The sequence below is a fragment of the Hemitrygon akajei genome, chromosome 6 (genome assembly GCF_048418815.1).
Source record: "Hemitrygon akajei chromosome 6, sHemAka1.3, whole genome shotgun sequence".
Taxonomy (NCBI): Eukaryota; Metazoa; Chordata; class Chondrichthyes; order Myliobatiformes; family Dasyatidae; genus Hemitrygon; species Hemitrygon akajei.
In genome coordinates this window covers 172015336-172039168 of record NC_133129.1, presented here as the reverse complement: position 1 = coordinate 172039168, position 23833 = coordinate 172015336, and the positions used below count along the sequence as shown (strand labels likewise).

The 23833-nt window shown below is 41.3% G+C and overlaps 1 protein-coding gene across 2 annotated transcripts; it reads right to left on the bottom strand.

The window, feature by feature from the left end:
* Positions 1-354: 354 nt before the first annotated feature.
* Positions 355-23717, bottom strand: LOC140729694 (L-lactate dehydrogenase A chain-like). 2 transcript variants are annotated; one of them, XM_073049770.1, is made up of 10 exons: positions 23591-23702; positions 23335-23472; positions 23112-23248; positions 18388-18552; positions 16849-16963; positions 10612-10785; positions 9912-10085; positions 7818-7923; positions 6491-6614; positions 355-702 (listed from the first exon to the last, which is right to left on the bottom strand). In XM_073049770.1, the coding sequence occupies exons 4-10, from the start codon at positions 18511-18513 to the stop codon at positions 538-540; spliced, it is 984 nt and encodes a 327-aa protein (XP_072905871.1). In that variant the 5' UTR covers positions 18514-18552; positions 23112-23248; positions 23335-23472; positions 23591-23702; the 3' UTR covers positions 355-537. The 2 variants fall into 2 exon arrangements, with proteins under 2 accessions (XP_072905871.1, XP_072905870.1); XM_073049769.1 differs by lacking the exon at positions 23335-23472 and having other exon boundaries at positions 23591-23717.
* Positions 23718-23833: the final 116 nt, after the last annotated feature.

Sequence of the window (23833 nt, the reverse complement as noted above, 5' to 3'; positions counted from 1 at the left end):
TAGCTCGCTACATAGCTTTGTATGTATGCACTCCGAGGGCAGTAAAATACATGTCTTAACACTATCTGACTTACCAAAATGCATCACCTTTGTTTTCATAATATATATCCTAACCTTTTCTGACACTGACCATTTCTAATTAATTTATTGTTTGCGCACCTGTTAACCTTGAGGAATTTATTGTTCTCCTCAGTTGGGAAATGTGCTTCTCCAGAGAGGAAGGAGGGAAATCTAATCACTGATTCAATGTTGTCCTTTGCTATTAACCCTTCATTCATTCATTCATTCACCTTTGTCGCAATTATGACATGGATGGTATCTTCAAGTGAGAGAATTCACAATACGTTACCATACTTGTAATATTGATTTGCATTTTACTGTATCTGTTATTGGTTTCATTTAACTTTAGCAAGCAGCACTTAATTTTCATACAACTCAATCAACAAACCACTTGACTAATATGCATAAAATGAGACAATCATGTATGTTCCAAAAATGGTCTAACGGTGCAAAGAAAACCATCATTTGTCATTGTTTTCAAAGTACAATTTCTTGCTGGGCCTTCAAGAGATGTTCCACGTTACATCTCAGTTTTTTTGCCTCATCCTCCTCCAGGTTTTGTTTGATGATTCCGCATACTCCCGTGGCACCCATAAGGCAGGGAAGACTGAGAAACACGTCCGCTTTGATCTTGTGTTCATCCTGAAGTATGAGTGGAACAAATAACAATGCAGAAGGCTTTAGTTGGTATAAAGATACAGGCCTGGATATGTGCAATTATTCAACAAAAGGAAATCAGAAAAAGAGGTATCTTAATACATAATCATTCTGAGATTTTCCCTCATTTATCTGGAGTCGAACAAGAACTCTCACTGAAAATTCACCTAATAGATAAATCCATTCTCTTCTCCTATCATACTCCTTCTTCGTCAGCCCTTTACTTTTTCCACCTATCACCTCCCTCTCACTTCATTTTCTCCTCAACCCCACCTACCTTCACATATCTCCTAGCTTCCCTCCCCTCCACTCCTTATTCTGGTTTCTTTCCCCTTCCTTTCCAGTCCTGACGAAGGGTCTCAGTCCAAAATGTCGACTGGTTATTCCTTTCTATTTATGCTGCTTGACCTGCTGAGTTCCTCCAGCACTTTTTATGTCGTATGTTACATGCACTTACATTTTTGACGTTGGTAATTGTTAACATTTGGTAAACAGGCCCACCCGGTCACCTTGCTTCCTCCTTTAGTGATGGTATTTTAAACTATGATTTGATGTTGCCCTGTATTCTAAAACTCACTGAAGCAAAATTTATAGGACTTGGTGGGAATACCATGATTACATCTTTCTAAAATGTTCCCAGCAGCAAAGACAGGAAGAGTTCTTTTACACAATTGTATTAGAAAGTGTGGTCCCTGTGACATTAGATCCCACCAGTAGAGCAGAACTACAGAAGATTTACATTTTTCATTTAATTACAATTATTAATATTAAGTATTTGTCATAAATATATGTGAAGGCTGTGGCTCGCACATTCTAAGCTAATACTATTTTATCTTACTACAACTGTCTTGTGTTGCACATTCTTGCAAACACCAAGGAGGAATCCAAAATGATTTCTGGCGAATTTTAACTCTTTCCTTACAATATTTGGTTGAGAATGTTTTTTTCTTCTTTAACTTTACCTCCATATAGGATATGTGTCAGCGTGTGGCCAAGTGGTTAAGGCCTTCATCTAGTGATCTGAAGGTCGCTAGTTCGAGCCTTGGCTGAGGCTGCGAGTGTGTCCTTGAGCAAGGCACTTAACACCGTATGGGTTCTAACATCCTTCCCTTGGACAACATTGGTGGTGTGGAGAGGGGAGACTTGCAGCTTGGGCAACTGCCAGTCTTCCATAAAAAAAACCCTGCCCAGGCTTGCACCCCGGAAACTTTCCAATGCCCCCCTTTCCAAGGTGCAAATCCATGGTCTATCGAGACTAACAGAGGCCTACATATAGGAAATCTACCATGGGTTGCCAAGTGCCTCAGCCAGACTTGCTGTCACAAATTCTAACAGGGCTAGACAGACTGAATGGGGAGGGGGCAGGTATCGTTGTCCTTGGTAAAGGATTTAATACAAGCTGGGGGATAGGGGAAGGTTACAGTCATAGACAGAGCAAGAAGAGCCTTCACTCAGAGGGGTGTGAATTGACAAAAATCACAATCAGAGGTTTACGGAGGTCAATTTGCCCACTGTACTTGAGAAGGAAAAGAATGCGAAAGACATAAAGGGGTAATGGAGAAAGTATGGGTATATAATTGGCTTCAATCACATTCAATGGTAGAGCAGGCTCAAAGAGGCAATGGCCCACTCCTCTTCTTATTTTCTATGGCATAATGAACACTGACTGGTTTAGCTGTTCTGTCAGGTTCACCATAACTTCCTTGGATTAAATAACTCAAATAATAAAGCCATGGCTCCTAAATGATTTCCAGACAGATTTAACTTGTCTTGCCACTTTCCAGGATGCAAATATATTCATTTTTTTCCTTCTAATTGATGGGGTGTGACTCTAATTGATAGGGTGTGACTTAAATAGTCTTTTGTCGTTTCTGTAATTACATTAATCACATGGCTGTATGGGGTGTCCAGGGAGGGGTAGCACCTCTAGTGCAGGGGCTTGTTGTATCCCCTCCAGGACAGTCCCTCCACCTTCAGCCCTCACCTGATACTCAACTCTCACCTGTGACTCCAAATAGCTGTTTACATGCAACAACGGCTACACCCTGGCACACCGCTTTGACAGGTGGGCTAAACTAAGTGGGTGGCCGGTTTGCCTCAAACGTCGGCAAGACAGCAATATGCCTATCCCAGCGTGCAAAGTTGGTTCCAGTGGACAGAGCAAGTGAGATCACCAGTGAGAGTAGACAGCCAGGAAAGGCAGTCCTGCAGCATTCTGTGGAGAGCAAATGTAGTTCCAAACCTGCACAGAGGTCGCCTGCAAACTCAAGTCATTCGGCTCTGATCCCAGGACAGCACAGGAGTACGGACACATCCTGGGTTATTGAGCTTCCCTATTCAGGATCAGCACTGCTCACCCTCAGATGAGGTAGGCGACTAGAGAAGGTGTCGCAAACATTGCTTGTCCCGAAACAACTGGTCAGCATGTCGTGGGCTGGCAGTTTTACCCATACAGCGGTTAAAAACTCATGAAAACCTAAATGATTTTTGGAGCTTGGAACATCCTAACTCTGTTGGACAATGAGAATAGTGATACCTGAGTGAAGAATGGCCCTCATGGCATGAGAGCTGGCACCTTACAACATCGAAACTGCTTCGTTCAGCAAGGCCAGGCTTGCAGACCAAGGTTCTATTTCTGAGTCTAAGGGCAGTTATACCACCTTCTGGAAAGGCAAACCAGTAAGTGATGATCAAATACATGGAGTAGGATTAGCTATCAGGACTTCACTCCTTCCTCATCTATCAACACTGTGTCAATAGGCGACTAATCACACTTTGCTTTCTGCTCAACCGCTCTCGTCACATCACGGTTTACAGTGCTAAAAGATCATAAGATGTAGGTGCAGAATTAGGCCGTTTGGCCCATCATTCCCTGCCATTTCATCATAGCTGATCCATTTGCCCCTCAACCCCCAATCTTTCACCTTCTCCCTGTACCCCTTCATGCCCCGGCTAATCAAGAATCTATCAACCTCTGCCTTAAATATCCTGCCTGTGGCCAAGATTCATCAGTCTCTGGCGAGAGAAATTCCACATCTCCATTCTAAATGGATGTCCTTGTACGCTGAGGCTGTGCCTTCTGGTCTTAAACTCCCCCGCCATAGGGAACATCCCCCCCACATCATTCGACAGGTTTCAATGAGATCAATTACACATCTGCTATGACATGCAATGATGAAATCCAAGAGAACTTCTAAGCTAATCTTGGTCAAATCATGAAAGCAACACATCCAAGTGACTAGCTCATCCTGATGAGCCACTTCAATGCCAGGGTAGGCAATTACCCCAATAACTGTAAAGAGGTACCAGGACATCACAGTGTTGGTAAACTCAAAACAATGGCTTACTGCTGCTCAGTTTCTATACCAAAACAACATGGCTATCACTTAACACTTTCTTTAGACAGGCCAACAAATACAAAATAACATGGATGCACCCCAGATCCAAGCAATGGCACTTGATCAATTTGGGACACTCGTGATTTTAAGATCACTACAGTCTTGCAAGCAGCAGAGTGCTGGACTGATTGTCGCCATGGTTAAATTAATCCTCTTAATGCTCATCGTCCACCTGCCACCGAAAGAAACCAAAACTAATCCGACAGGCTCCTAATACCAACAAGTTGCGGCGCTGAGGGCAACTTACAAACAGTTTTGTGACGCATTGGTGTCCTAGAGGCCCCTGAATGGAAGGGAAGCACAGAAGTGGGATCAATACAAGACAACAGTGATGAAATCAGCAAAATCAGCCCTTGGACCAAAAAAAGAAAATTAATCAGGATTGGTTTGATGAAAAATGATGACAATATCATCAGGTTACTTAAGGAGAAGTAGAATGATCTCTCATGTGGCTGAATGCCATTTCTTCCATCCTAAAGGTTCAAAGTACATTTATTATCAAAGTATGTATACAGAATATAACTCTGAGATATGTCATCCTGCAGGCAGCAACGAAACAAAGAAATACCATGGTAGCCATTCAAAGAAAAACATCGAACACCCACTGCATGAAAAAAAGAACAAACTGTGCACACAGCAAAAATCATGTGAACAACACATAGAATATCAGCATCAGACTAGGGCTTCAGGAGTATTCTGTTTAGTTCAGTTCTGCACTGATAGCCAACTGCAAGCCACAGAGCCAGTCTTCAGAGTCCACATCCATCATCCTGATCAAACCACTCAAAAATAGCAAAAAAAAAACCAGAATCCAGAAACACACACACACATCATGAACCTCAAAGTCCTCCAGAACGAGTCCACAACACAAGCCTCGCTGATCAATCCTTGCAACGTGGATCCCAACACTCCTGCACTTTGCTCCGACAGCGGCTAGCGGGAAGGAGAGGAAGACCGGTCAAACGCAGGCAGATGAGGCGGAACACCAACCCATCCCCACTCTGGTCTTCGTTGACTTCAACCTTGCGCGACACCTCAGTTGGAGAGGAGCAATGAGTAAATCAGGCATGCCTGTAAATGGAGTGCCTGCATCCAGGCTTCCAGGCCACACACTCTGCTCCCAGCCTCACCGAACTCCCTCAGAGACAACAAAGCACCAGATCACTCTATTGGCTCAAAATGTAAATCACAGGTTCAGCAGAATCATATTTGAAAGAAGTAAAAGTAGTTTCACGAACTGTCTTCAGGAAGTTGTCGCTAGTTGTGTAGTTCACTGGCACCATTTTCAACAATACCAATGAATTCAGAGACGTTTCGATCATACCTCTTTTCAAGAACAAAGGGAGCAGAGCTCGCATCATTCTCAACGGCCTAATCCCAAAACACGATCACTTCAAACATACTCACAGTCAAGCACAGACCGTACTACGCAGAATGTGAACTGAATGGTGGGAGAGAAAGGCAGGAATCAGTGCTATGCTGACACCAAAAACTTCAAGATGCTCTTCAGTCCCATTAAAGTAAGCTATGGACTACACAAGCCATGCCGACATCCGCTCTGTCAGCAGATAGCACAGTCTTACTCAGATAGAAAAAGAGCATTAATGACAGGTGGAATGAGCACTTGAGCAACTTGCTCAACAGGCCCTCCACTGTAGACCAGGCTGCACCTGAGCAGATCCTCCAGAAACCCACTGCCAACAGCCTCGACCTCCATCCCACAATGGTTGAAGTCAAAGAAGCCATTCCTCATTTAAATTCTGGAAAAGCCTTTGGTTTTGACTGAATCCCTGCCAAGATCTTCAAGTCAATGGATCCAGTCGCACTACAGGCCTTCCATAACATTCTAATGAGCATTCCGGAAGACGACGACATTCCAATGAATTCAGGGACATTTCGATCATACTTCTTTTCAAGAACAAAGGCAGCAAAGCTGACTGCAGTAACTACCGGGACATCTCGCTGCTGTTGATGGCTGAAAAGGTCCCAGTCCACACCATTCTCAACCACCTAATCATCAAAGAACCTGCCCAAGACACAGTGTGGGTTCTGCCCTGGAAGAAGCACCTTTGATATGATAACCGCTGCCTGTCAGGTTCAAGAATAATATATCGAGCGGAACCTGGATCTGTACTATAATCACATTTAAAATGTTTAGTGAGTAGATGCCTTTAAGTAAATACTTCATCCAAAAGATCTTCTGCAAATACCTGAAATTTTTCTCTCCAACAGTAAATTTGGCTAATGCCTGATTTTTCTATCTTTTTTTTAAAAAGCGCAATTGGCACACACAGAACTGCTATACCTTGAGCGAGTTTCACCAATATTGAAACAATACATGGTCTTCACATGAATGACAGCTGGTTAAAACTTACCTTTGCATTAGTGGACACCAGTTGGACACTCTTGAGGTTTCTACAAATTGAATTAACAATATTCGCCACACTTAAACCAATGGCCCAGGAAATGCATCCTTTCAGCTTTATAACTTCATTGGCACTATGGTAAGAAAACAAAAAAAAAACCTTAAATCCCAACTGCTCCTTTGAAGTTTTAAATCACACCATTCTACTATCAACTGTCAGACGCCTTTTTGTGCTCTCCATAAATGTAAAGCACAAACATTTATACACAGTGTGGTGGTGGGAGCTGAAACTCACTGAATGAAAAGGTAGTGGAATTTGTCCATTGGGCTTTCAAATAAAGGTAATTGTATAATGATTTGTAGGTCAATGAGAAAGAACAGGAGAATGCGATAGCCACATTTCAGTCCCTGAAGCCAGCACTGACTTGATTCAAATGAGCTGAATGCCCTTTTCTGCTGTGACAATTTAGGATTTATTAATTACAATGGTACAATGTAAAACGGAGAATTTTTACAGTTCATTAAGGATCAAAATTCTCAGTTTACTTCATCTACAAATCACTTCTGCTTTTCCATCTCTTGATTCCATCTGAATCCCAAGATGAGATTACCACACTACATTTTATAGGCAATTATAATGCTGTGTGAATGTGAAGTTGGGTAATCTGAAGGCAGTGTTCCCACATCAGTTTTACATGGTCATCCAGCACCAAATAGAAAACTCCACGTAACGTTTAAGGTGGGGCTTAAAGTTAATGTTCTCCCAAAATCCTTGAAGAATCCTGGGTCCAGGAATACTGCGATGGCATTCTGGTCTAGAACTTCTCGGGTACAGCTACAAGATGATAGATTTGGTAGGACCCATTTCAGTTGGAATAGACAATGATCAGCATTCTGACACAGGTGTTTGTATTTTCTAGGTGATCTAAGGCCATCTGAAGAGCCATTGCGATTGTGCCCTTACGTCCTTTTAGAATGGAGATGAGGAGAAGTTTCTTTAACCAGAGAGTGGTGAATCTGTGGAATTCTTTGACACAGGTGGCCATGGAGACCAAGTCATTGGGTATATTTAAGGCAGAGGTTGATAGATTCTAGTTTAGTCAGGGTACGAAGGGATATGGGGAAAAAGGCAGGAGACTGGGGCTGAGAGGGAAAATGGATCAACTATGATGAAAAGGTGGAGCAGAGAGAGCACAAGACTGCTTTACAATAAAGTTAAAAACCAAAAAAAAATTGTTGTTACCTTCCCCATTGTAAAGCAGAGCCCTATACCAGGGATATTCCTGCTATAATCTGTTGTTATGAGTAGGCTTTAACAAGAACCCACTAACACTTACCTGTCAATGACCATTTTATGAATTTCATTTACATCTTGCTTTGTATCTCCTCCAACCAAATTGCTTAGATTAATACCAGCCACATTTGTACTACTCCAAACAGCAACTACAGAAAAAAAAACACAGCACAAGGTAGCAGACACACATTTTGTACACCATTAAGCAATAAGTGCAGTAATTTAAATAAAGGCAAAACTAATCACAGGGAATATCAACAAGTTCTTGGACAATCAAAAATATATTTATCATCACATAATGTCAGGAAATAAATGATCAAGAGAAGTAATTTTTCCATGTAAGCGCCTCCCTGCATTTACTCTATCATTATCATTGAAACTGAAACTGTTGCCATAGTTTTCCGTTGTTATCTGCTGGAAAAAGCTGCTCTTGCAAAATAATTAAGTGGGAGAGGTAAATAATCAGTAATGTAAGAAAAACAGACTGCATTGTTTTCATGTTGTGAGAGCACTGTTAACAATATATTGAAAGATATTTACAGAAGACTGTTCAGTAAATGACCTTCTGTCACCAAATACTTCATTAGCAAGAGCACCAAGGGTCACCGCTGACAGGCACACGTGAAAAATTATATTGTTACTTAACACAGCAGTAAGACGAAAGAAATGCAAGGCTGGGGCAACTCAATGTTCCTGGGTCTAGAATCTTCAGGTGTGACGGGGGGTGTGGGGAGAGATGTAGTTGAGGGGCCATTGCAGTTCACCTACCACACAAAGGTACAATGGCAAAGAAATTAAGATGGGTGAAGGCCAGACTCTGCTGCACAGCAGGCTTGAGGTAGAGGAGCAGAATGATCATGCTCTGCCTTTCAAATCCTGTTTTACCCCCCTCATTTCCCATCTTCTCCCCATAAACTCTCAATCTGCACCCCCCACACCCAGCCAAGAACCTATCAATCTCTACCTTAAAATAAATCTAATGACTTGGCCTCCACAGCCCTCGATGGTGATGAATTCCATGGACATTCACTTCAATCACAAACACAAATGTACACTGACAAATATTCTGCCACATCCTCTTACCTCAACATGTTTCCTTCCAAACCCTTTCAAGGTCTTCTAACCCTAAGGGTACCCCTCTCCTTCCAGTCTCAGTTTCCTGCCAACAGGAAACTACTAACACAGGTTTACATGTGTGCAGAAAGGCAAATGCCTGATGTGCAATAGATTGAACCAAATGATCTTACAACCAAGAAATCAGATCCATCTTTTGTAACCCTACTATGTCCGGTGGTGAATGATGGGGGACAGGGAGGCTCTGTGAACTGAAGGGCAGGCATGGAAAGACAGGACTGAAGTAGTCATGACCGCATTCGGCCAGCATGCCACATAGAAAATCCATGTCATAATCATCATGTTCACTAGTCTTCACACACGTGGTGGCATAATACTAGCTTCAACCCAGGTTCAAATCTGCCACCGTTTGTAAAGAGTTTGTATGTTTTCCCCTTTGGCCACATGGGGTTTCTTCCAGGTGCTCTGGTTTCCTCCCACAGTCCAAAGGTGTACTGGTTAATAGATTAATTGGTCATGCGATTATAAATGGGTAGTGCTAGATCATTAGGCTGGAAGGAATTCTAAATAAAATAAATACATTTGATGTTGAGAAAGCATTTAATGTACTGAGTACCCTTTAGTCTATGGGAGAAAATATCTGAGTCCACATGTTCTCCAGAACCAGATATGCCTCTAGTTGAACAGTTATAATAGTTACAACATTGGCATTTATGCTGAAAGAATGATATAAGCAAGCAAATGACTGGAATTCCTGTTTCTTTCAGTAGGTGCAATGGAAACGGGGAGATATTCTGCATCCATTGCTCTATTTCTTTTAAGCTGGAGACTTGTCCAGCTATGTGCTGTTCACAAAAATCTACCACGTTTCATGAGGCATCAATGACATGAACAATTTGATTTGAAGTTTTCCATTTGTTACTCTGATCATGTCACTTTGGAGGATTCATCTTGGAATGTAAAGTGATATTTTTGTTGCAGAATTGTGCATTTCATAGCCCAGCATAAAATATCTTTAACCATGTTTTATCAACGTTGACGGAATTGACAGATATTCACTCACCACTTCTATGTCCTTGTTCACCAATGACATAGGCATGAACATTCACTGGATTAATTTTCAATTTTGCACCAAGTAAATAACGAAGTCTTGCGGTGTCCAAGTTAGTACCAGTACCAATAACACGGCTTTTTGGAAATCCACTGAGTTTCCAAGCAACGTAGGTCAATAGATCCACTACAAAGTAAACCAATCCAGGAGAAAGTAATCAAACACAATTAAAATTAAACTTGACTAGGTGAAATTGATTTTTTTTGGTGTGGTTGATTGTTCTGTTATTTAAAGTGTTCTCAAGTTAAAATGTAAAATTGTTTTAATTAGAGATAGGTTTACTCTACTTGGAACCTCCAGAGGTCTTTAGAAGATGCTCACAATTAAATACAAAAGAGTAAAAATTATTTTGGAAGTTTAAATAGCAGTTTACTCTTTGTCAAAATTGGTCATTTATCCAATGGTCCTGGAAATGGTGAACTCTATCACTTATATTGTTTTATCATACAAGTCTAACCACTTGGCTTTTTGATCAAAAGCAGTCAATGGCTATTGTATTCAAATAGGAACTACTAGGGTGGCATGGTAGTGTAGCAGCACGAGAGACCTGGGTTCAAATCCACCAGTGCCTGGAAGTAGTTTTATGTTTTCCCCATGACTGCATAGATGGAGCTGATGACATTCATTGAAATACTTAATCAATCAACTTTACCTGGCTGAGTAACAATAAGCAAAATTGCATTTGGACTATGCTTAGCCACTTGAGGGATAATTTCCTTGAAAATAGCAATATTCTTCTGCAGCAGACTTTTATCTGGTTTTTCATCTTTTGCCACCTCACCAGCACAGATGATACATATCTTAGAGTCTTGTGTTGCTTTATAATCTATAGAACGAACGATCATACAGAAAAGAAAGTCAGTCAGTTAAACCACTTTTTATAATGCTGCTTACATTGTAAATTACACTGATATTTGTGCACTTTTTATTCCATTCACATACTTTTATCTGTTTATATTTCACAAATTACTTTATAATTGTTGAAAGTTTTTGCTGCACCAACACACCAAGCTAATTCCTAATATATGTAAATGTATATGACAAATAGAATTAATCCCTGATGAAAGGCAGGTATTTTAAGTTTATGAAATGCAGCCAAGCTTGCACTATGCAAAGTCTTTACACCAATATTATCAGTACAACATCATTCCTCAGCACTGCAAATCTGCATGGTATCGGACACCAGTAATTAAGCCCGCACTGAAATGCAAACTCTGTTATACAAGTCAAATTTGGTAATATTATTCCAATTGCCTGAGAACTGCTGAACTCAAGAGAAAGAACAGGACTGATGCTTACATAAACGCAAGAGATTCTGTAGATGCTGGAAATCCAGAGCAGCAAACACAAAATGCTGGAGGAACTCAGCAGGTCAGGCAGCATCAATGGAGAATAATAAATGATGTTTTGGGCTGAGACCATTCATTAGGGTTACAACATAAAACAATGTGAATGCATTTGACACAACTCATTTACCAGTAAAGAAAAACTAGTAATGATCTTGTTAAACAATCAGCAAGCTCTTTAGTAACTTGTTATACTTTAGGAGCTGTTACTTTTGAAACACTTTTGGAATTTAAAATAATTGCACAAGAGTCAGTATCTGTATAATTAGTTTAGCAATCTTTTTTCTAAATTATTGCAAGCAGCAAAAAGCAAGCATTGTAGTCAGTTGCTTAACCAGCTGCCAAGAACAGCATTTGACTTAATACTATGCACTGTTTTTAAAAAGACCTGGGGCATTGGCTTCTAACTCAAAATATTCAGGCAACCAAGAAATAGCCTAATACGTACTTGACAACCTTGCTTAGTGTTGCTTTTGTAACACATGCTGTACTAGCTGAGCTCTGTTGGTAAAATTCTTGCCCCAAAATCAAAACCACAAGACATAGCAGCAGAATTAGGCAATCCAGCTCACTGAATCTACTCCACCATTACATCATGGCTGATCCAATTTTCCTCTCAGCCCCAGTCTCCTGCCTTATTCCTGTATCCCTTCATGCTCTGACCAATCAAACTCTGCCTGAAATATACATAGAGACTTGGCCTCCTAGCACCCTGTGGCAACAAATGCCACAGATTCACCACTCTCTGGCTAAGAGAATTCTTCCTCATCTCCGTTCTAAATGGGGGTCATGTCCTCTGGTCTTAGACTCCACCACCAAATGAAATGTCCTCACCACATTCACTCTATTGTGACCTTTCACCATTTGATAGGTTTCAATGAGGTCATCCCTCATTCTTCTGAATTCGAGTGAATATAGGCCCAAAGCCATCAAACATTCTTCATGACAAGCTATTCAATCCTGGAATCATTTTAATGAACCCCCTTTGAATTCTCTCCAGCTTCAGCACACCCTTTCTAAGATAAGGGGCCCAAAATCGATAACAGCATTCCAAGTCTCACCCATGAGATATAAAGTTTCATCCTTGCTTTTATATTCTAGTCCTCTTGAAATCAATGCTAACATCACACTTGCCTTCCTCACCACAGACTCATCCTGCAAATTAACCTTTACGAAATCCTGCAATAAGGACTCCCAAGTCCCTTTGCACCTCAGCTTTTTTAATTTTCTCTCCATTCAGAAAATAGTCAACCCTTTCTTCTACCAAGGTGTAAGACCATACACTTACTGACACTGTATTTCATATGCTATTTCTTTGCCCAGTCTCCTAATCTGTCTAATTCCTTCTATAGCCTCTCTACTTCCTCAAAACTACCTGCCCCTCCATATATCTTCTTATCATCTGCAACCTTTGCAACAAAGCAATTAATTCCACCATCCAAATCACTGATATAAAACGTAAAAAGAATCGGTTCCAACACAGACCCCTGTGGAACACCACTAGTCACCGGCAGCCAGCCAGAATAGGCTCCCTTTATTCCCACTTTTTGCCTCCTACCAATCAGCATCTGCTTTATCCATGGAAGAATCTTTCCTGTAATACTATGGCCTCGTAGCTTGTTAAGGAGCTCCATGTGTGGCACCTTGTCAAAGTCCCTCTGAAAATCCAAGTACACAACATCAACTGATTCTTCTTTGACTCTCCTGCTTGTTATTTTTTTTCCAAACAATTCCTACAGATCTGTCAAGCAAGATTTTCCCTTGAGGAAACCATGCTGACTTTGGCCTATTTTATCATGTGCCTTTAAGTACCCCAAGACCTCATCCTTAATAATTAAATCCAGCATCTTCCCAACCACTGAGGGCAGATTAATTGGCCTATAGTTTCCTTTCTTCTGCCTTTCTCCCATCCTGAAGAGTGGAGTGACATTTGCAATTTTCCAGTCTTCCGGAACCATTCCAGGATCTACTGATTCTTGAAAGATCATTAATAATGCTCCAACGAACTCCTTAGCCACCGCTTTCAGAACTGTGGTGTGTACCTGATCTGGTCCAGCTGACTTAGTTACCTTCAGACCATGCGGTTTCCCAAGAACCTTCTCTCTAGTTATGCACTTCATTACCCCTGACACATGGAGCTTCCACCATACAGCTAGTGCCTTCCACAGTGAACACTGATGCAAAATACTTATTCAGTTCATCTGCCATTTTGCTGTCCCCCATGACTACCTCTTCAACTTTGGTAAGTTGAAAATTAAAGTATGCTTCCTGTACTTGCTGAGAGAGTGCCACAGCATCAAAGATGCTGTGGTTTGAATGAACTCCAGGACACACATATCAAACCCCACTGACTGACTGAAAGGAACCATCATCATCCTATGGGATGGATAGCCAGAGAGAGAGTAAACAGAAGCCCTGCCTTCTCTCTTCAATGAATACAGAAGATCCTGGGGCACAGCTCATTGATATGCAGGGAGTTCCTTCCAGTATTCATATTAACACTCCCTCTTCAAATACAAAACAAGCTACTAAAGAGCTTACTATCTGTTTAACAGAACATTGCTTGTTTCTCTTTTAGTTGAAAACAGGTTATTGTAAGGGAGGGGAAAATCTACCAGAAGGAGAAATCAAATCCAGGTTGGAGGCTACCTAGATGAAACATCAAGTGTTGCTCCTCCATCCTGACAGTGGCCTCATCGTGGCAAGTGGTGTCATGGACTGACGTGTCAGAATGGGAATTGAGATAGGAATTAAAATGGTTGGCCAATGGGAAATTCCACTTTGTCGAGGTGCTCAGCAAAGCAGTCCCCCAATTTACATCGGGTTTCGCCAATGTAGAGGAGGCCGAATCATGAGCACTGGATTACAACAGACGACCCAGCAGATTCACAGGTGAAATGTTGCCTCACCTGGAAGGACTGTTCGGGGCCCTGACTGGAGGTGATGGAGGAGGTGAATAGGCAGGTGTACCATTTCTCTCACTTGCAGGGATAAATGCCAGGAGGGCAATTAGTAGGGAAGGATTGATGAACAAGGGAATCCCTGCAGAAAGTGGAGAGTGGGTGTGGGGGGGGTAAAGATTTCCAACATTGGCTGTGAGATCAGTGTTTATTGTCTGTATAAAAAACACAAAATGCTGGCAGAACTCAGCAGGCCAGACTGCATCTATGGGAGGAGGTAATAACAACGTTTCGGGCCAAAACCCTTCATCAGGAGTCCTGATGAAGGATGAAGTCAGGAGGAGCCCTCCTGATGAAGGGTTTCGGCCCGAAACATCGTTATTGCCTCCTCCCATAGATGCTGTCTGGCCTGCTGAGTTCTGCCAGCATTTTGTGTTTTTTATTTATTTCCAGCATCTGCAGATTCACTCGTGTTGTTATTGTCTGTATGTTTGTATACTCTCCCCCTGGATCTCCTCTGGGTGCTCCGTTTTCCTCCCATGTTCCACAAATGTACAGTTATGGTTCGTGAGTTGTGGGCACGCTATGTTGGCACTGGAAACATGACAACACTTGTGAGCTGCCCAGCACAGGGAAAACTGATCTGATTTGTGCAATGATGCATTTCAGTGTAAGCTTCGATGTACAGGCCATTCCTTATCTTTTAATCTTTTTTTTTTACGGCTGTCACGTTTCCTGCGTTAAAACCACATTTCTAATATACTATTATTGACGTAATAAGCTGTGAGCTATACTTAGGTTTTAAAATACACAGAACAAATGCTAATCTGTCTATTTTTTCCCTGCACGGTAGGCTAGTCTGGAAGGTTAGATCACATGGGACCCAGGGTGTGCTAGACAACTGGATACAAATTTGGCCCGGTGGAAGGTGTCAGGGTGACATGGGAAGGATGTTTCTCACATTGGAGGCCAACTAACTGTGTTTGCTTTCCTTCAAGTCTAGTGCATTTTTTAATGGAGCGATTTTATTATTGTAGGAGCATCTGCAGTACAGCTAAACTGATTGCTTAGCATCATTGTGATGTGCCGCACTGATCAGTCTTGGCTTTCCAGCTATTTGTCAAACAATGATTTGGATGTGTGTCATGATTAGTAAGTTTGGAGTTAACAGAAATAAAATGGTTGTATGGTAGACAATGAAGATTATTTACATCAGGGTCAAGACCTGCTGGGGAAAATGGACAAAGAAATGGCAGGTGGAATTTAACTCACAGGTTGAAGTGATGCATTTTGGGAAATTGAACCAGAGCAGGACGCACAGTGAATGGTAAGGCCCCAGGGAGTGTTGTAGAACAGACAGGTGAAAAAAACTTGGCACTCTTGCCTTCATCAGTCAGGGCACCGAGTACAAGAGTAGTTGTTGGTGAGACGATATTTGAATTATTGCATATAGTTATGAGTGGCATATTACAGAAGGATGTGATTAAGCTAGAGAGGGGGGAGAAAAGATTCACAAGGATGTAGTAAGACTGGACCCTTTGAATTATAAGGAGAGACTGGATAGGCCAGGGCCAATTTCCCAAACTTGCAACTTTATAGAGGTTTACAAAATCATGAGGGGCATAGATAAGATGGACAGTGATAGTCTTTTTCCAAGAGTAGGGGATTTGAAACTGGAGGGTCTAGGTTTAAGCTGATGGGGAAAGATTTAAAAGAAATCCAAGGGGAAAGTTTGTTTTCCACACAGATGATGATCGGTTTACACAACAGGCTGCCAGAGGAAGTGGTAGAGGTGGAACACTTACAATGTTTAAACAATATTTGGACAGACTCATGGATAGGAAAGAGTTAGAGGGATACAGAACCAACACAGGAAAATGGGATTAATTACGTATGCACAATTGTTGGCACAAATAAGTTGGGTCGAAGGGTGACCCTATTTCATTAGACTGGGAGCTTATGGAACAAGCTAAAATGAGCATTGTTGATCATATCCTATATAATTCCTCCTCTGGCAAATATTTTGTACAGTCAAAATATTTTATCAGCTATCCAGTGATCCAGAAAGGCAGTCAGTCCCAGGGCTGATGGAATCCTAGATACTAGCAGAATGCCTTGTATCAGAGATGAATCAAAGCAGAGTGACCCAGTGGCACCCCTCCCCTTTGCTGAATGCATCTAATATTACCAGTGAGCTTCTGTCAAAATAATAAGAATTGGGTCTATTTTGAAAATCCCCAAGTGATTTCCTTCTGAGTCTTCCTAGGTCCTAACATCACGGGAACTGGGTGACTCCCTGTTCAGTTCAGCGAACAAAGTTCAGGAATCAAGGAATATAAATGCTCTTTCATTAATTATTTTATTACATCTGAATTTTTTTTTTTTTAAGATATAAGGATAGAACTTTGACACTGAATAATGAATGCAAGACATTATATTCTGTACAATGAAAATGACACATGGCATACGAATGTGCTGCTAGGGATTTCAGTGTTAGCACTGTACTCTTTCTAATACATGTGATGCTTGTTAGAAATGCTAGCAGACAATTGATAAATAGGTGGATAGACAGCTTAAAATTTGATAATGCTTCAAATTTTTGATTAAATTATGTCATAATAAATCCCACAGCCTGTTACACACCTGTATCTGATGTTATCTTGGATTTTAGAAACAGGCTACCATGCAACAGATCCATCGCTTCCCCCTTAACTCTGTCTGCCATCTTATCGACAAGGACCAATTCATCAGCTAAACTCTGTAAAAGGAAAAATTGGAAAACACTGGCTTTAAGGTGATTCTAAGTGATCCAGCATTCAGAGCTTCCTTTAATCAGAAATATCCAAACATTGGCTCAAAGACGATGGGTATCATCCATCTATAGCACTTAAAGGTCATCACCAAACACTATTGTTTATCAAGTTCTACATTTAAGATGCCCTATGAGTAGAATAATTGTTCTATATATAACTGTGCACATGCAGAGACTGGAAGTTGCTTTTATAGCTTTAGATAACAATGTCAGAGAGAATTTTAATATCAGTTTAATCAGATGTTCTGAGGCATTAAGTCGCATGAATAAAATTTGCTCACATGCTCCCTATATACCAATATACCTTGCTGAGAAACTTCCTCAACAGATTGACAATCAGACAACTCCTCACAACTAACACCACTAAAACGGGTTACTTACTGAGAAAAAGCCACTGTTGTCAGCAGGAAAGCTTTATGTGTTAACAGTGTGTTATATTTTCAGACAATTCTGCAAGCATACTTAATTGGTTACACTGTTCTCTAGAAAGTCGGTCAGTCCCAAAGCCATAGTGACAATTGGGATATCTAAAATGCAGTATGCCTTGTATCAGAATGGTATCCCTCACCTTCATCGACTACATCAGATATTCCTATATATGTCATGTCAGAGGCTTGAGTCTATTGTGAAGACCAAAGTGATTTCACTTTGAGTCTACCTAGGATCAGGTGTTCCCTGATTAGTCTCAATATACAAGATTCAAAAAGTTTCAATATAAATGCACTTTGCTTGCTGATTAATTTCTTTATTGGATCTGGGCTATGCCATCTTTTCACAACTATTATTGGATTGCTGCTAATTACTGCTTTCATAAGACTAACAGATACAGGAGCAGAATTAGGCCATTTGGGTCATCGAGTCTGCTCTGCCATTTCGTCAGGACTGATCCATTTCCCCCTCAGCACCAATCTCTTGCCTTCTCCCAGTATCCCTTCATCCCCTGACTGATCAAGAATCTAGCAACCTCTGCCTTAAATATACGCAATGATTTGGCTTGCACAGCCACCTGTGGCAACAAATTCTACAGATTCACCACTCTCTGGCTTCCCTTCAACAAGTCAGTTCTGGCAAAATCCTAATCACTTTACATTAGCAACACGATGACCACTTTACACTAAAATGATCTTTATTTGTTCTAATTGTGTTTTCTTGTAGGAAGTGTGTACAACACATGTTCATGTTTTTCTTGTGAATGCTACTTGTATGATGTTGTGTCTGTGATGTGGCTGCAAGTAAGTTTTCATTGCACCTCTGCATACATGTACTTGTGCGATTTACAATAAACTCAACTTTGTCTTTACATATGGATCCTTATTAAAAAGGAGAGAAATATAGAATTTCAACAATGAATAATAAAAGTGAGACATTACCTTCTCTAGAATGCAAATGGCACATGACATGCCAACTCTCCCAGTGCCCACTATTGAGATCTTTGAAGAAGATTTGACAGATATTATTGGGGCCACCTCTTCCATTAAATTTTCTTGCAGACTCATTGCCTTTATTTGTGCTGTCAATCTAGAATGGTAAGAAATCTAAAGAAAGGAAAGAAAGACTTTGGTTTCTGTAGGACAAAAGGTGAGCAACATTATTTTTTTAAAAAAGATTACAATTAGTGATATTCCAGATCAAACTTCGAAGTAAGTTCATCAAAGTATGTACTGTATATGTTGACATATACTACCTTGAGATTCATTTTCTAGCAGCAATTACAGGAAAATAAAGACAATAGAATTTATGAAAATCTAAAAGTAACAATAATGCATGTGCAGAAGACAAATAGTGCAAATAATAATTTAAGTAGTAAATAATTGATACTAAGTTGTAGAGTCCTTTAAACTGAGTGCATAAATAGTGGTGTCAGCTCATTGCTGAGGTGGGTGAAGTTAACCATCCTGATTCAGCAGCTTGATGGTTGTGGAGTAATAACTATTCCTGAAACTGGTGTTTGTTTTAACTGAACATGGGCCTGAGGGGAAATTTTAAAACTTCTGCTTTATTTCTGTTTACATATTAGATCATGTATTTTAACTCACATCATGGAGATGTGCATATTAGGAAATTCATTTATCCCAGAGTGGGAGAGCACATATAGTGAAAGGACACTGAGTAAAGTCCATAGATCAGGCTGGTTAAAAAATAAACTGAAGGTAGTAGCGGGAATCAGAATCATGTTTAGTATCACTGGCATATGTCATGAAGTGTGCTGTTTTGTGGCAGCAGTACATTGTGTTACGTACCACGTAACTGGGTCACTTACCAGCAAAGATAGAGAGGTCCGTTGAAGTCTGATGGTACTATTTTTAACAGTATTTATTGATAAAAATACACAAAAATAATATCAATGCAAACACACAGATAAGATACGTTGTCAAAATCTAAAAGCGCAGGTATAATAATAATCAGTAAGAAATAGCTCTATCGTTGTCTAGGGGATAATGTATTGTCCGATGGAAATATAAAAGTCACTTTAGTTCATTCCAGCTGCAGCTCTTTGGTTGGAGAGAAAGACGGGTTAAAACTTGCCCATTCCTTTTATGTCAATCCTTCGAGAGTTGTTGGGAGTTGATTTCCCCGTTGTTAGCTAAAAACCGTTCTTCCGTGGTAAAGGCCGCCGATTCTGGGGCAAATGGAAACGGATGCACGTGGCCTTCCACTGGTTTTTGCTATTACGGGATCGCTAGCGTTTCTTCTGGTGCATCTGAGGGGCTGTTCCCACAGACCCTCTTTTTATCCTGACTCACAGGATCTCAGGTGTCAATCAGGTTGGGATGATGCAATCCCTCCACCGACCTCCTCCTCGGTTCATTGCCTGGGGCTTCAATGCATCGTGCGGGATGCAATACACAAGTCTGTCTCCAAGAGACAATAGCCGGCATCAATGGGTCCGCCTTTCGGAGGCCAGGACACATTCCAACTCTTTGTGGATTCTGCATGTCTTTCTCTCATTTCCTGGGTCTCCTGAACTGACTTAATAGTGATCTTGCGATTCTCACAAAGGAGGGGGCTACCCCGCACCCTTCGGCCCCTCAGAGCTGTGGCACATTCGTAACAATTGCAATACAATAAAAATCTATAAATTGTAATGAGATGTATATTAAAAATATAAATTAAGTAGTGCAAAAAGAAAAAAGTGAGCCAGTCTACATGGGTTCATTCTCCATTCAAAAATCTGATGGAGGAAGGGAGGAAGCAGTTCTAAACACTGAGTGCCTGTCTTTAGGCTCCTGTATCTCCTCCCTGATGGTAGCAAAGAGAAGAGGGTATATCTTTTGTGATGGGGGCCCTTAATGATGGATGCTGCCTTTTTGAAGCATTGCCCTTTGAATATATGTCCTCAGTGCTGGGGAGGCTAGTGCCCGTAATGGAGCTGGCTGAATTTGCAACTTTCTGCAGCTTTTTCTGATCCTGTGCAACAGTTCCTCCATATCAGACAGTACACAAAATACATCGACCTAAGTAAATTGTTTTGTAAGTAATTTTTTTTTTAATTTCACCATTCAAAAGTAATGAGTTCATAAGTATCCTTAAAATCAATAATGGATAAAGCAAAGATGAAAGTATCAGACTTCATTCCAGCTGCAATTTAAAAGTTCTGGTTTCTTCCCTCTTCCTTTGGACTCGACCCAAAAGGTCGACTGTTCATTTCCTGCCATAAATAATGCATGACCTGCTGAGTTCTTCCAGCAGCTTGTGTGTATTGCTGGAGAACTAGTACTGGATGATAAAAAAAATGAAGGGCAATGTAGGAGGTAAAGGTTAGAACAGAGGTACCCAACCCTTTCTATGCCATGGCCAAATACCATTAAGCAAGGGGTCCATGGACCCCAGGTTAGATTGATCTTAGAGTAGGTTAAAAGGTTGGCACAACATCTTGGGCTGAAGGGCTTTTACTGTGCTGTTTATGTTCTAATTGTGCTTTTGACAATGCTATTCCGTATTTAAAATGCTGTCATCTTCCTGATGTGGAGGACTGATCAGGTACATCCTATTAATGTCTCTTCTTCGGATGTCCATTGATTTTCGATGATGACTGGGGCTTGGACAAGGTTGTATGGAAGACCTGCAGTTGCCTATGCTGCAAGTCTCCCCTCTCCATGCCACTGATGTTGCCCAAGGGAAGGGCATTAGGACCCATACAGCTTGACACTAGTGTCGTCCTATTAATCCTATTAATGAAAAGTAAATCAAATCCAACCTGGCCGCCCAATCTCTCTACCTTCATTAGTAAAGTGAGGGAAGCCACCATCAACAGATCAATCTCCCAGTCAACCATCTTTCCTCTGCCAGATGCAGTGTATACAGGCACAGCAGTGGGAAATGAGTCAGTTTCCATTGGGGGATCAGAGGTGGAGAGAGTCAGTAGCTTTCAATTCCTTGGCATTATCACATCAAAGCGGCATTACAAAGCCAGTACAGCAACGTCTCTAGTTTCTTAGAAGTGTGTGTAGATTCAGCATGCCCGCCCGAAACACTGACAAACATCCACAGATGCACTGCAGACAGTACCCTAACGGGTTGTATCAGGACCTGGTGTGGAAACACAAATGCCCAGGAATGGGTTACAAAAAGTGATAGATAGCTACACTGTCCTTCACAGGAAAAGTCCTCCCACCATTCATCACATTTACAAGAAGCACCATCCCAGAAAGTAGCATCCATCATCAAAGACCTCCACAATCCAGGTCCTGCCCTCTTTCCCTCAACTACCGTTGGGCAGGAAGTACATAAGCCTAAGTGCTACAAGACCAGCTTCAGGAACAGTTATTACCCTTCAACCATCAGGCTCCTAAACCAGAGGGAATAACTTCAATCACAACCCTGAACTGATTCTATATCCTACAGCCTCACTTTCAAGGATTCTTTACAGATCATTCTGTCAGTATCATTTTTTAAAATTTGCACAATTTGTCTTCTTTTGCATAGTCTTTATGTACAGTTTTTGCAAAAACTATATTCTTTATTTTCCTGTAAAGAAAATGAATTTCAAGCTCATATACATGGATAAATGTGAACATACCCACTTTGGTTCTAGAAACAGAACGATTATAGTGGAAGATTGGGTAAGCAGGATATGCAGTGGAAATCTGTGTAGAAGCAATTATTAAAGATTAAACTGAACACTAAGAAAAATTAAAGGCAATCGGGCAAAGTCAATGCCACTTTTTCCAAAAAGGAAATCACGTTGAACAATTAATTAGCATACAACATACGTATAAGATGAAAAAGGGGGGGGAGGGAGGGATAGCCAGAGGCCTTTTCCCAGGGTTGAAATAGCTAACACGAAGTGGCATAGTTTTAAGGTGCTTGGAGATGGATAGCGAGGGTATATCAGCGGTAAGTGGTGGGTGCGTGGATTCCGGCGGTGGTAGTGGAAGCGGATATAATAGGGTCTTTTTAAGAGCCTCTCAAGTAGGTACATGGAGCTTAGAAAAATAGAGGGCTACATGCTCGGGAAATTATAGGCAATTTCTAGAGTAGGTTACACGGTCGGCACAACATTTTGCACTGAAGGGCCTGTAATGTGCTGTAGATTTCTACCTTCTAACACAGTATACGTATTTTAATAATAAATTATATTTTCGACTTTGATTTTTGAGTCAACTACAGACTATTCCGTTTGAATTTTCCAAATCTACCAACTCCACTGACAAAGAAGATAAACATGCGGACACCAACATTTGCAGGTTCCCCTATTAGAGGTACGCCATCCTAACCAGTATATCCATTGTCGTCGAACTCAAGATTTTACAGATCCATAGGGACTGTTTCAGTTCAAGAAGACAACTCACTACTCACCTCTTCGAGGGCAGGCAGGGGCGGGCAAGTAAATATGCACTTTCCTGCGATTTCCAGAACCCCAAAGTGACAAAAAATGGAAAAGCTCTCTTTAAATTTACGTGGTAAGATTTTAATCGTGGGTATTTTTCCACAATCAACCCTGTTTTAACGAAGTTCCAATTCAGTTACACAAACCGTTCTGGAGTTAAGAACCATGCTCTTTTCCGAGCTCCAAATTCTACCTTAATTTTCTCCTCTCCCAATTTGCTTCAACTCATTCAGTATCATCTCTATTACACCCAACACGACTGACCTGGTTTGATTAGTCGTCTCCTCCACCTTTCCGCGGTGTTTATTTCCTTCCCAACAGGGGCTCCTTCTTGGTTTTCCCTCTCAAAACTTTGCAACCAAAGTTCGCTCTTAGCTCGTCCCCACTCCCACGTCAGTGACCTGCGATCAAATGTGAAACACGAAAGTAGAGAGCAGGTCACCGAACCAGTAACTGTAACCGCAGCAGTGGGATGAGTGCCGCCTACCTGCGCTCTAACCGCCCCGATTGTTGCGACCGACCTACCACACCTTACGTAACAGTCGAGAAAAGCAATACACGGCGAGGCGTTGTCAGGCAAGAAATGCTGTAAATACTGAGCAGACCCGGCGGCTTCCAGGCAAAACTGGAGAAACGTACAGAGTACAAAGTAAATGTATTATCGAAGTACATATCGTTCGTTCGTGACGTGGGCGACCATGATTGTTCTTGGCAATTTTTTCCCCCCTGCAGAAATGGTTTACCTTTTCCTTCTTCTGGACAGTGTCTTTACGAGACGGGTGATCCCAGCGTCAGTGGTCGCATAAATGTTCATACGACCAGCCACCACCTGCTCCCGTGTCTTCACGTGACCCTGATGGGGGAGGGTTGGGTAACAAGGTGGCCACACCTTGTCCGAGGATGACTTGCAAGCTAGCAGAGGGAAGCTGCACCTGACATCTCCTTTGGTAAAGACATATCTTTACCCCGACACAAAAAAGTACATA